The following is a 14,165-nucleotide window of genomic DNA, read 5'->3' on the forward strand; positions in this document are numbered from 1 at the left end:
AAATCAAATTTTTTAATTTGGACATACAGCACAGTAACAAGCCCTTCCGGTCCACAAGCTCGTGCCGCCCAAATAACCCAATTAACATGCACCTTCTGTATATTTGAATTTAATCAATGAAAGAATACTGTATATTTCAGTGTATAAGACAACCCTTGAAGAACCCAAAAAAAGTCAAAAACAGGGGTCCTCTTATAGGCCAGGTACAAAAATGTGACCTTAAAGTTCTGGCTAGAAAAGCTGACCGGTCCTGACCACCTCCCCACCACTGCCAAACCGGACACCTCTCCACTGCTACCATAACCCACCCAGACATTTTATAATTGTAGAGCCTGAGGTCCCCACTCCTGTCCGGGAGTCCGAGGTTCCTGCTCCTCTCTGGGAGCTACCCAACCGGACATAAAACCATGGTTCCTGCACCAAGCACTCTTGGGCAGTGGGACAACTTTTGATGCGGAGAGCTTCGCACCTAATGTTAAGAATGGAGGTGCTAACTCTGGCTGCAACTGATGCTGTAGACTTGAACCCAGCACCGTTTGGCATCTTCCAGGCCAGAAGCAAGGTTTTTTTTCAACTGTTATTGTAATCACTTGCTTGTTTAATTTACAAATTTGTTATTTGGCTAATGGGGTGTTTATAAGCACTTTTGCAAATAGGCAAACATCTTACTGTCAAAATGCTTTTTTTAAAAAAATCAAAAGCAAAAATATGGTCCTCAAAAATGATTGCAATCACCCATAAAAGTTTAAGTAGGGCCACACTTTTTTCAGTTTCAGCTTTGAAACTTGAAGTTCTGCATAAAGAAGGCACATTAATGAAGAAACGTTTTAGTCATCATAAAAGAGCTGACTCTCAAAGTATTTTAATTTCACATTTAACCATGACATCCTTTCCTTTGAAAGTAAATAATATTGATAAGTTACTTCAAGAGGATTAAAATCCTTACTTTTGCATTAAAACTTTTTTTTTCTTTGGCTTGGCTTCGCGGACGAAGATTTATGGAGGGGGTAAATGTCCACGTCAGCTGCAGGCTCGTTTGTGGCTGACAAGTCCGATGCGGGACAGGCAGACACGGTTGCAGCGGTTGCAGGGGAAAATTTGTTGGTTGGGGTTGGGTGTTGGGTTTTTCCTCCTTTGTCTTTTGTCAGTGAGGTGGGCTCTGCGGTCTTCTTCAAAGGAGGTTGCAGCCCGCCGAACTGTGAGGCGCCAAGATGCACGGTTTGAGGCGATATCAGCCCACTGGCGGTGGTCAATGTGGCAGGCACCAAGAGATTTCTTTAGGCAGTCCTTGTACCTCTTCTTTGGTGCACCTCTGACACGATGGCCAGTGGAGAGCTCGCCATATAACACGATCTTGGGAAGGCGATGGTCCTCCATTCTGGAGACGTGACCTACCCAGCGCAGTTGGATCTTCAACAGCGTGGATTCGATGCTGTCGGCCTCTGCCATCTCGAGTACTTCGATGTTAGGGATGAAGTTGCTCCAATGAATGTTGAGGATGGAGCAGAGACAACGCTGGTGGAAGCGTTCTAGGAGCCGTAGGTGATGCCGGTAGAGGACCCATGATTCGGAGCCGAACAGGAGTGTGGGTATGACAACGGCTCTGTATACGCTTATCTTTGTGAGGTTTTTCAGTTGGTTGTTTTTCCAGACTCTTTTGTGTAGTCTTCCAAAGGCGCTATTTGCCTGGCGAGTCTGTTGTCTATCTCGTTGTCGATCCTTGCATCTGATGAAATGGTGCAGCCAAGATATAGGTAAACTGGTTGACCGTTTTGAGTTTTGTGTGCCCGATGGAGATGTGGGGGGGGCTGGTAGTCATGGTGGGGAGCTGTCTGATGGAGGACCTCAGTTTTCTTCAGGCTGACTTCCAGGCCAAACATTTTGGCAGTTTCCGCAAAACAGGACGTCAAGCGCTGAAGAGCTGGCTCTGAATGGGCAACTAAAGCGGCATTGTCTGCAAAGAGTAGTTCACGGACAAGTTGCTCTTGTGTCTTGGTGTGAGCTTGCAGGCACCTCAGATTGAAGAGACTGCCATCCGTGCGGTACCGGATATAAACAGCGTCTTCATTGTTGAGGACTTTCAAGGCTTGGTTCAGCATCATGCTGAAGAAGATTGAAAAGAGTGTTGGTGCAAGAACGCAGCCTTGCTTCATGCCATTGTTAATGGAGAAGGGTTCAGAGAGCTCATTGCTGTATCTGACCCGACCTTGTTGATTTTTGTGCAGTTGGAAAACCATGTTGAGGAACTTTGGGGGGCATCCGATGCGCTCTAGTATTTGCCAAAGCTCATTCCTGCTCATGGTGTCGAAGGCTTTGGTGAGGTCAACAAAGGTGATGTAGAGTCCTTTGTTTTGTTCTCTGCACTTTTCTTGGAGCTGTCTGAGGGCAAAGACCATGTCAGTAGTTCCTCTGTTTGCGCGAAAGCCGCACTCAGCAGAATAAATGCCAAATTATACAACACCATATTCATTCTTAATATGTTCCCTGCTGAACCAGCAGAGAATACAGCCACAAACTGTTTGTTTAAGCTATTTAACACAAACAGATGGTAGAACCAGGAGTCGATCCTAGGAGGAGAACTAGGAAAGAAAAACATCTTTGAAATATCAATGAAGCTCAAATATAAATCATAATTATGTTTCTGTCAACTGATTTGAAACATTACTATCCCAACACTTTCACACAGAAATCTTGATGGATTCCAAATTTTATAAAAACGATGAGTTCCAGGTACAAATGAGAGCGTGTAACAACATGAAAGAACCAAATGACTAGAGAAAGAATAACTGCAGATCTGGGATCTGAAGTAAACAAAGAGGATCTGGAAGGACTCAGGAGTTCATGCAGCATCCATGGAGAGAAATGGACAGTCAAAATTTCAGGACAGGACTTTCTCATAAAAAGGTTCTGACCAGAAACATCAACTTTCCAGTTCTCTTTACTCTTGCTGCCTGTCCTGCTGAGTATCTCCAGCTCCTCGTTATTAAATTTAAAAAAAAATAAACATAGAGCTATTTCAGTCCACAAGTCCATGCTGCTCAATTAAACCCAATGAACCTATAACCTTCTGCATGGTTCAAACGGTGCAAGGAAATGGGAGCCCCCAGGAGAAAACCCACGCAGACACCGAGAGGAATGTACAAACTCCTTACAGTCAGCACGGGATTCAAACCCTGGTCCCAATTGCTGGTGCTATAATGGCATTGAGCTAACTGATATGCCAACCATGCCGCCCCTAAAATACACCCAAATGATTTTGGGAGAAATGGAAACATTGATTTATTTGACTCTAAAAAGTAACATAATGATGTAGGGTAAAAATCTTAACATATTTAAGAAATTTTATAAATTACTTGGATCCATACTTGAAGAACCATGACCGGCTGGACTACAAATATAGTGGTGTGGGTATGGAATTAGAATGGTTAACTCTTCAACTGGCACTGGCGCAGTGAGTCAAATGGTGTCTTTCCTTGCAAGTTTTAAGTAATTGTCATAAATACAGGGAATGTTGGAAATAACTTGATTATTTAAAACAGGGCTCATTTCATAAAATTTTGTAAGACTTAACAATCAGGAGTTTGTCATAGAACTGCTTTATAAAGCAGAATTTTTGTTGCTTAAAACTATTATCGAGTTATCGTCACAAATTATTGCACAAGGTAAAGTTTCCAGAAACCAGACCTTTTGGAAATCCAAATGCCCTGCATCCATATATGGCCCCTTGACTCGCCCTCTTTATTACATTTCCAAATCGTAACACACATTTCAAATACCATGTTACCTTTCATAAAACTATGTTGACTCTGCTTGATTAAATCATGATTTTCTGAAAGTCCTATTTTTTCAGTAATGAAGAAATTTCCTAATCACAAACTTCAGGCTTAACGTTCTATAGTTTTCAGCTTTGTCTGCCTCTTCTCCACATGATTTTTCAGTCTGCTTGGGCCTTCCCACATTTGAGCAAATTTTGCAAAATCCAAACCAATGTATCAATCTTCTCCACACCATTGCATTCTCCCAGTCTTCTCCACATGGTTTTTCAGTCTGTTTGGGCCTTCCCAAAGTTGAGCAAATCTTGCAAAATCCAAACCAATGTATCAATCTTCTCCACACCACTGCATTCTCCCAGTCTTCAGCCCTTTCCTTATTTTATTATTAGAGAAAATAAGCTGCAAATTGTCAGAGTACATACCTGTACATGACATTACATACAACCCTGAGATTATTTTCCCTGTGGGCCAGGCAGATTTTCTACCTATCAGTTGTGCAAAAACTATTCTCCAAGAAAAGATACATACACAAAAGAGAGAAAGGTAAACAAACCGAGCAATATAGAACATAAATATTCAATAATAAATAATGTGCAAAGTAAGAGTCCGTAATTTAATCTCTGATTGAGTTTGATCGTGGAGGGGTAGAAACTGTTTATTCTTGAACCTGGTGGCATGAGTCCTGTGGCACCTCTTTCCTGATGGCAGCAGTGAGAACAGAGCATGTTCTGGGTGGTGTGGATCCTTGATGATTGATGCCGCTGACAACAGCTTTCCTTGATGTTGTGGAGAATTTTGCCTGTGAAGTACTGGGCTGTGTCTGCCTTTTGCAGAGTTTTCTGTACAGAAGTATTGGTGCCTCCACGCCAGGCCATGATGCACTACATATCTGTAGAAGTTTGCCAAGTTTTTCAATGTCATACCAAATCTCTGCAAACTCCTGAGAAAGTCGAGAAGCAATTAAATTTCTTCAGGATGACATTTGTGTGATGGGTCTAGGAAAGGTCTTCTGAGATAGTGACTCCAAGGAATTTAAATTTGCTCTCCCTCGCCACTTTTGAGCTCCCAATGGTCATTGGATCATACACCTGTTTTTCCCTTCCTAAAGTCTACAATCAGTTCCTTGTATTTGGTGACATTGAGTGCAAGGTTGTTGTTAGCACACCATTCAGCCAAGTTTCAAATCTCCCTCTGTATGGTGACTCATTGCCACTTTATAAACAACCATTACCATGGGATCATCAGCAAAGTTGTGGATAGTGTAATGAGGTATATTATGTCATTAAAAGAGATAGATTGTGGGGGCATTTAGTGCGAAGGTCACTTCACAAAAGACATCTCATTTAAAATGCAAGAGATTTGCTCAAACCAGACAGTCCAGGCTCTGAGAGCCTTTGCAAAAACAATAAAAACTGCTTTGAGAAAGAACTTAAAAGGGCTCAAGTTTGTGGAAAACCCCATTTTGAAGACGGGTTGTGAGTTCTGAGTTCACCCTGGTGAAAACCCTTGCGGTCCTTACAATAGGAAATGGCTGGCTAGAGTGTTTCACCTGAAATAAGGTGAAATAAGTTTCTTCAGCAAGGCACTGAAATAACTTATGGAAGTAAATCAGTTTGTGTGTGTTCAACAAGCAACGAATCTCTCTGAAACCAACAAGATCCTTCCTGAGCGGAAACCATTTAACTTTTAAGCACCAGAGCTTGGTGAAAAATCATCAATGTTAAATTCTGTGCACAGTATAAGAATTGCCTCATACTGGTGAGCTTGGAGGAGTGAGAAATGAGATTGGACTGTGAATCAAAGGACTTTCCTGAACATATACACATTACATACACATGCACTTAGAATTAGAATGGGGTTAAGTTAATAGTAATGTTAAAGTTTGATCCTGTTTTTACGTTTAAAGAAAATTAAAACCAACTTTTGTTTAAGTAATGGCTTTTTTTTTGTAACCATTTGTCTTGATGAATTTCTATTGCTGCCAGGGTTTGAGGTTCTCTGGACATGTAACAATAGTGTTATTGTTATTCCAAGTCACACAATCATGGATGTAAAACATGTAAAGCAGGGGGTTAAGAACACAGCCCTGCAGTGCTCTGGTACTGATTGAGATAGTGGAGAAAATGCTCTTACGAATCTTCACTGATTGTTGTGGAGGTGGACATCCAGGATCCAATTTCAAAACCCCACTTCATTGTGACATGGGAAGTAGTGCCCAAGCAACCTTGAGCAGGCCTACTGTGAATCAGCAAAGATAACCATGCTAGTTGAAAAGGACATGCAGATCCTTGCCCAACCTTGAGACTGGGAAATAACAAGATAAAAGTTGTACACAAGTTTTCAAAGTGAAATGAGGATCGAGAGTTGTAGAACGATCATGGTTTATGCAAGGCACAGAGACCATTTTCTTTGTTAACACCCACACTATGAAGTTATGAAAATCATTTTGATCTGCATTACTGGTTCAAGATAAAGAAACAACTCAGGCTCATGATCCCAACATTATTCCTTGCTAGAGTGGACAGAGCTGGGCAGCTTCTCTGTCTCTCAACCCAAGTGCTGAAAATGATGGAGATTGATTTTATGCAATTTAAAATTATTAACCTTCATTCACTGTATATTTCTGGAGAAATTATCTGTTTTTATTACAAGTTGCTGTAGTGTCAGTCAATTTCTGGTTATTCTGTTCTTTAAATTGTTGTCTGAGTAAACTGACTTTGCTCTGCAATCAACTGCTCATCACGAATCCAATTCAAGGTTCAAAGTTCCTTTCCATGGTCACATAATAATACATTAAAAATGTAACATTCACGATATACTTCGACTTTTGTCTGCTGTATAGCAAACAAAGTGCCACCATGAGCCCAGCGCCCCTAACAATATGAGGAAGAGTGTCTATGGATGCCTCTACCTGCTCAGTCTCCTACTCATTTGTTGACATTGTTATCAGCAGACTTTTTTAATATAAGGAAAATGCTACATTAATAAAATATCTGGTTTTAAAAATAGACACATCATACTCAGAATAAGTGACAGAGAATCTAAGGATAAAGTTCCAAAGGTTAAAAGGATGACGGTTCTGCCACTAATAGTTGGGGAAGGATGGTGGAAAAGTACAAAGCAGCATTGAAGGTTGGCACTTGAAAAATTGTCCTGGATAAAAGCAATATGCTGAAGGGTGAAAGCACAGAAGTAATGCGGAGGAAGTTTAGAGACCACTTGTGCAGGGCTCAAAATAGGTTTGTCCCACTGGGACAAGGAAAAGGTGGTAGGAAAGGGAATCGTGGCTGACAAAACAGGTCAGGAAACAAGCCAAGAGGAAGAAGGAAGCATATATTAGATATAGAGAGCAGGAAACAAAAAGGGCTCATGAGAACATATGGTAGCCAGAAAGGCACTTAAGAAAGGACTTAGGAGAGCTCGAAGTGGGCATGAGAAGGCCTTGGTATGTAGAACTAAGGAGAACATAAGGCATTTTATGCATATGTGAAGAACTGAAGGATGACAAGAATGAAGGTGGGGCTGCTAAAGGATAAGGGAGGCAACATATGCCTGAAGGCAAAAGAAAATGTATTGCTGCTCTCTGCTCCCCAAGAGCTCTGAAGGAGCACCCTCACCAAAAAAACTATAGCAGATCAAGAAGTTGGGAAGGTCATAAATGAATACTTTGCATCATTATTCACAAAAGAAAAGGACATTGATCATAGTGAGGTTGAAATTGAACATGCCTGTGTGCTGGTCATTGTGGAGATTAAGGAAGGGGAAGTGTGGGATTTTCTTAAAAAAAAAAATCAAGATTGATAGGTCCCCAGGGCTGGATGTGATACCCCAGGCTGCTGTGGGAAGTGAGAGAAGAGATAGCTGGGGCAGTACCTATGATATGTGAATCCTTTTCGGCTGCAGGGGAGGTACTGAGGATTGGACATCGCAAATGTAGTCCCCTTGTTTAAAAACGGTAATAGGGAGAATCCTGGGTATTAGACTAGTGAGTCTTGCGTTAGTGGTGTGTAAACTAATGGAGAAGATTCTTAAGGATAGGATCTATGAGCATTTGGAGAAGTCCAGCCTACTCCAGGATAGTCAAGATGGACTTGTGAAGGGAAGGTCGTTCCTCACGAGTCTAATTCAGTTTTTGTGGAGGTAACAAAATAAATTGATGAGGGTAGGGTGGTAGATGTGGTGCATATGGATTTTAGCAAGGCATTTGCCAAGTTCCCCCATGAGAGACGGGATCAATGGAAAATTGGCTGTGTGGATAAAAACTTGGCTTGTAGGATGAAAGCAGAGAGTAGTAATGGAAGAAAAGTATTCTGCCTGGAGGTGGTGACTAGTGGAGTGCCGCAGTGATCTGTTCTGGGACCCTGCTCTTCGTGATTTTTATAAATGTCCTGGATGAAGAGGCAGAAGGAAGAGTCAGCAAGTTTACTGATGACACAAAGGTTGGAGGAGCTGTGGATGGAGCTGAAGGATGTTGAAGCTTACAAGAAGATTATAGACAGGATGCAGAGTTGGGCAGAAAAGTGGCAGATGGATTTCAATCTGATAATTGTGAGGTGATGCATTTTGGAAGGACAAACCAGAAGGCTGAGTACAGGGTTAATGGTCGGTTACTTAAGAATGTGTATGAACAGAGGGACCTTGGGGTGCAAATCCACACATCACTCAAACTTGCCGCACAGATTGATAGGATAGTTAAAAAGGCCTATGGGATGTTGGGATTCATAATAGGTGGATTGAATTCAGAAGTAGAGAGGTCATGTTACAATTCTACAAATCTTTATTAAGACCACACTTAGAGTATTGTGATCAGTTTTGGTCACCTCATTATAGGAAGGATGTGGAAGCTATGAAGAGAGTACAGAGGATATTGCCTGGATTGGGAAACAAGTCTTATGAGGAAAGGTTAGCAGTGCTGGGAGTTTTCACTTTGGGGCGTAGAAGAATAAGAGAAGACTTGATAGAGGTCTATAAGATTATGAGAGGCATTGATAAGGTAGACACTAGCAGTTGTTTCCTAGGACAGGATCAGCAAACACCAGAGGACAAATGTACAAAGTTAAGGGAGGGGCATTTCGGGGAGACATTAGAGGCAAGTCTTTTTTTAAATATATACAGAGTAGTAGGTGCCTGGAATGCCTTGCCAGGGATGGTGGTGGAAGCTGAAACACTGGGGGCATTTAAGAGACCCTTAGGAACATGGATGAAAAAAAGAGGGTTATGGTGAAGGAAGGGTTTAGTACATTTTTTAAGGAAGGAATATATGGGTCAGCACATCATGAAGGGTCAAAGGGCCTATACTGTATTGTTCTATGCACTATATTCTAAATAAAGCTTGCACCATCTTGCAGAAATGAAGAGGTGAGATGAATATGGGACAGTGCATCCTGAAAGGGTTACCTTAATCAATAACAGATAGAATATTGGATACAAAGCTAAACTGTCAATCAGGGACAGTAATAAAGTTGCTAACAATCACAAAGTAGCGAGTCAGGAGAAATAAAAAGATGTAATTTAGTCCATCATGTCCATGAGAATTAGAAAAATAATCAGTCCGGTTCTGACTTTCCAGCTCGAGCTTTACAGATCAAAATGCGATGATTCCTGCCTCCTCTACCCTATTAAGACAGGAAATTGCAAACTGTAACCATCTCTTGAATTAATAATGTTTTTTCTCTTTCTACCTGTTACTTGAAATCCATGCCCCCAGTTTTCAACCCCTCTATTATGGAAAGTGGGTGCTTCCTTATTTCTTAATCCAGGACCCTCATTATTTTATAATTTTTTAGTTAAGACTCCTTTCAGCTCAAAAAAAAACTGTTCAAAGAAAATGATACAAGTTTATCCAATCTTAATATTCTAAACTTGGCAACAGTCTTGTAAATTTTCTCTGCATTCCCAGTTATGGCTTAATGAGGGTTACTTACAGCTCCTGCATAACCTCCCTGTTCTCGTATTTTACCCTTCATAGAACATTACAGCACAGTACAAGCCTTTCAACCCTCAATTTTGTGCTGACTTATATTTCCTAACAAAAAAAAACCCTTCCTACCTCATTCGTAATCCCGAATTTTTCTTTCATCCATGAACCTCAGTGCTCCTAATTTTTCAGCCTCTACCACCATCCCTGGCAAAGCATTTCAGCCACCCACTACTCTGTGTAAACAGACTTATTCTGGATGCATCCCCAAACCTTCTTCCCTTCACTTTGTCCAGATGTCCCCTGGTGTTTGCTATTCCGGGCCTGTGGAAAAAAAGGAACTGGCTGTCCATCTTATCTATGCCTCTCAGAGTCTTGTAGACCTTTATTAAGTCTCCTCTCATCTTTCTTTGCTCCAAAGAAAAAAGTCCCAGCTCTGCTAACCTTGCCTCATAAGAGTTATTTTCCAATCCAGGCAACACCCTCTGCACCCTCTCCAAAGCTTCCCCGATCTTCCTATAATGAGGTGACCAGAACCGTGGTCTCACCAGAGATTTGTAGAATTGCAAAATTACCTCTCGACTCTTGAACTCAATTCCCCTATTAATGAAGTCCAGCATCCCATATGCCTTTGTAGCTAACTTATCAACCTACACAGAAACCTTGAGTGATATTTGGACCCCAAGGTTCTTCTGTTCCTCCACACTGTTAAGTTTCTGCCATTAACCTTGTACTCAGCCTTCCGGTTTGATCTTTCTAAAATGCATCACCTCACACTAATCCAGATTGAACCCCATCTGTCACTTCTCCGCCCAACCCTGCATCCTGTCTATATGTTTTTGTAACCTATGGCAACCTTCAGCACAATCCACAACTCCTCCAACATTTGGATTATCCACAAACTTACTGACCCATCTTTTCCACTTCTTCATCTAGGTCATTTATAAAAAGCACAAAGAGCAGGGGACCCAGAACAGTTTCCTGTGGCATTCTACTAATCATTGACCTCCAGGCAGAATATTTCCCATCTACTACTACTCTCTGCTTTCTACACGCAAGCTCATTTTTAATCCACACAGCCAAGGTTGTGTGGATTCCGTGTATCACGACCTTCTGAACAAGTCTTTCATGGGGACCTTGTTAAATGCCTTATTAAAATCCACGTAGACCATATCTTCCACCTGCATTCATCAATTTCTTTTGTTACCTTCTCAAAAAACTCGTTTAGGCTTGTGAGGCATGGCTTTCCTTTCACAAATCCATGCTATCCTTGAGGAGACTGAACTTCTCCAAATGATCATAGATCCTTTTCTTAAGAACCCTCTCCATTAGTTTTCACACCAATGACATGAGACCTACTGATCTTTCATTCCCAGGATCCTTCCTATTACATTTTTTAAATAAGAGAACTACATTTGCTATTCTCTGGCACCTTCTCTGTGGCCAAGGAGGACTTCAAAGATCATAGCCAAAGTCCCAGCTATCTCTTCCCACTGCAACCTTGGGTGAATTGCATCCGGCCCAAGGACTTATCAATCTTAATGTTTTTAAGATGATCCATCACTTCCTCTTCCTTATTATGCACACTGTCCAACACACAAGCCTGTTCCATTCCAACCTCACCATGACCAAGGTCCTTTTCTCTGGTGAATCCTCCCCAGATTCCTCCACCTCCAGACCCACATTGCTTCCTTTAAGCGCCTCACCTTCCTTCATTCGTATCACCCTTCTATTCTTCACATTAGCATACATGTTGGGATTCTCCTTAATAAGGCCTTCTCATGTCCCCTTTGAGCTCTCCAAATTTCTTTCTTAAGTTCCTTCCTGGCTACCATACAAATCTCATGAGCCTTCTTGTTTCCTGCTTCCTAAATTTAATACATGCTTCCTTCTTCCTCTTAACTTGCTGCTCACCTGTTTCGTCAACCTCAGTTCCCCTTTCCTACCATCTTTTCCCTGTTTCAGTAGCACTAATCTATCCTCAACCTGGAGCATGTAGTCCCTAAACATTCTCTACATTATTTCTGCCCTTTCGCCCGTGAACATTTGTTCCCATTTTACTCTTTTTTTAAAATTTTTTTATTTTTCACACTGTGAACCATATCAATCAAAATACCCATTTTACTCTCCCTAGTTCCTACCTCATCCAACCGTAATTAGCTCTTCCAATTGAAGACTTTCCCATTTTGTCTACCTTTGTCCATAGTATCAGGCAGTTGTGGTCACTATCACTGAAAAGCTCCCCCAACGAGAGGTTTGTCACCTGACCAAGTTTATTATCCAGTATGGCCCATCCTCTAGTTGGCTGGTCCACATATTCTGTCAGGAACTCTTCTTGGACACAACTGAAAAATTCTGCCCCATCTATCCCTCTTGTCATCAGGAGGTGCCAGTCAACATTAGGGTAGTCACAGTTCACATGACAACAACACTGTACTTTCAGCACCATTCCAAAAATCTACCTACTTAGCCCTCTGGACACTGAGGAACAGATATTTGAGGGCCTATAGACTACTCCTAGTACAGTGATTGCACCGTTCTCATTTCTGACTCCCTCAACAGCAAGTAGACACTTTCCCTACCACTGTTGATAATATTACCTTGATGAATGGCTCTAGCCCAAAACGTTGGTTATGTATCTTTATCTTTGCTGTATAAAATACACTATTTGACCTGCTGAATTTCTCCAGCATTGTGTTTTTACTTCAATCATGGTGTCTGCAGGTTTTTGTGTTTTACTCATGATTAGTGTATTCGGGTTTAGCATAGTTTGGAATTACTGGTACACAAAATTCAGTGTTAATGTACAAATACAGCAAAGAAATGGTACATTAAACTTTATTACAATATTGTTGGAGAAGAAAAGTAGGAAAAGTCTTGATCATACATTGTGTTTAATTTTGACCTCCATTGCTTAAAAAATATTCTTGACTTGGATGCATGTTTTCTTGAGTAGATAACACATCAAATAAATCAATATTCAATGGAATATAGTTGAATGAGAGATAATTGTATGTATATTGTACAATAATGTATACAAAAGTCTGAGGGGAATAGAGTATATGCGTCTGAGGGCCAGAAGACGGTGATTAAAAATACACATGGAGTTGAGAACATGGAGTTTTAAAACTACAGGAAATGACAGAATATGGGAGCCAGGTGAGAATGAAGTAGAGAATGAGCCATAATCTCAGTGATTGGTACAACAATCTCAAAGATTTTATCCTGGTTCTATAATGCCTTTAAAAAGTTTTGTCAAAGTGGTACGATATTTTCAAAGGATTTCTCTCACAAAACTATATTTTCCTAGAGAACAGGTACTTCTTACAACATACTTACATAGTGCTTTTATAAAATACTTTAGATCAAGCAGAGTTTTTGTTTCCTCATGTTAAGTGACTGTAAACAAAGCAAAATAAATGTACCATGTCTTATGCCTGCCTGTTTTTCCTCACATCTTGAAGAAGGGCTCAGGCCCTAAACATCAGTTATATATCTTTAGCTCCTACGGACGCTGCGAGACCTGCTGAGTTCAACCAGTATTTCTGTGTTTTCACTACAATCAGTGTCTGCAGATTTTCACATTTTACCTCATGTCTTATGTTCCTCCTTTTTTAAAAAAAAAGTTGAAAGGAGTTTCTTAATAAATAACCTTTGAATGATTTACAGACATGATGCAAAGAATTTTCATTCAATACACTTTTTGTCTTTTGGAAGAAAAATCAATGCAAATGAAATTGTGACTTCCAAACAATACTACCTTTTTTAAAATTTCCTTTGTCAGGAGTTGGTCTAAGGGGAGAGTCCACCAACAGTCTGTACCATGCTCTTTCACCAGTTTGATGAGATGATCCCTTGTGTATCTATAGGGAAACAGTTACATCTGAGTAGTTCACAAACAAACATTGACAAACAATAGGCTAACTTTAACACAAGGGTTGATATGTCGGCTCAAATCTTAAATATGTTTCTTTATTTATTTCAGCTTTAAGTTTTTGTGCTCTCTTTGGCTGGAGTCGCGGACAGTCCATTGGACAGGATACAATATTAAGAAATTAGGTCAAATGGTTGCTATGCAATTCCAATGCACACATAATTCTTACATATTGTATATATTAGGTAATATCTGATTAAATTCTGGTCATTACTTATGATTTCAGTACAGATGAAAAAGAATATTGCAGGCCTCTGACCCATCTGATAAATAAGCAATTGTTTCGAAAAGGTATGCTATAACTTCTTAAAGCAACATTATTTCAATTAATTCAAATGATTATTCATTTTTCAATACAGGTACTCCCCGACATACGACCTTAATTCGTTCCAAAAGATCGGTCTTATCTTGAAATGGACACCAGTTAGAATTCTGTCCGCATGGCGTGTCCTAGTCTTAAAGCAAATGTTTTAATCAAATTTTTTGTCATCTGAACTTGATCCCACTTGTATTGGTACTTGGCTGTGGCTCATCACAGTTT

The 14,165-nt window shown here is 40.5% G+C and overlaps 1 protein-coding gene across 3 annotated transcripts in view; it reads right to left on the reverse strand.

Annotated features, from left to right (window-relative positions):
* The window catches only part of iars2 (isoleucyl-tRNA synthetase 2, mitochondrial), a 136,290-nt gene that overhangs the window by 70,649 nt on the left and 51,476 nt on the right, over positions 1-14,165 (reverse strand). For all 3 annotated transcript variants that reach the window (XM_069931232.1, XM_069931233.1, XM_069931234.1), the window contains exon 13: positions 13,451-13,553. In XM_069931232.1, the coding sequence (XP_069787333.1) occupies positions 13,451-13,553 (103 nt within the window). The remainder of the gene's footprint in view (positions 1-13,450; positions 13,554-14,165) is intronic.

This window comes from Narcine bancroftii, chromosome 4 (genome assembly GCF_036971445.1).
Source record: "Narcine bancroftii isolate sNarBan1 chromosome 4, sNarBan1.hap1, whole genome shotgun sequence".
In the NCBI taxonomy this organism is placed as follows: Eukaryota; Metazoa; Chordata; class Chondrichthyes; order Torpediniformes; family Narcinidae; genus Narcine; species Narcine bancroftii.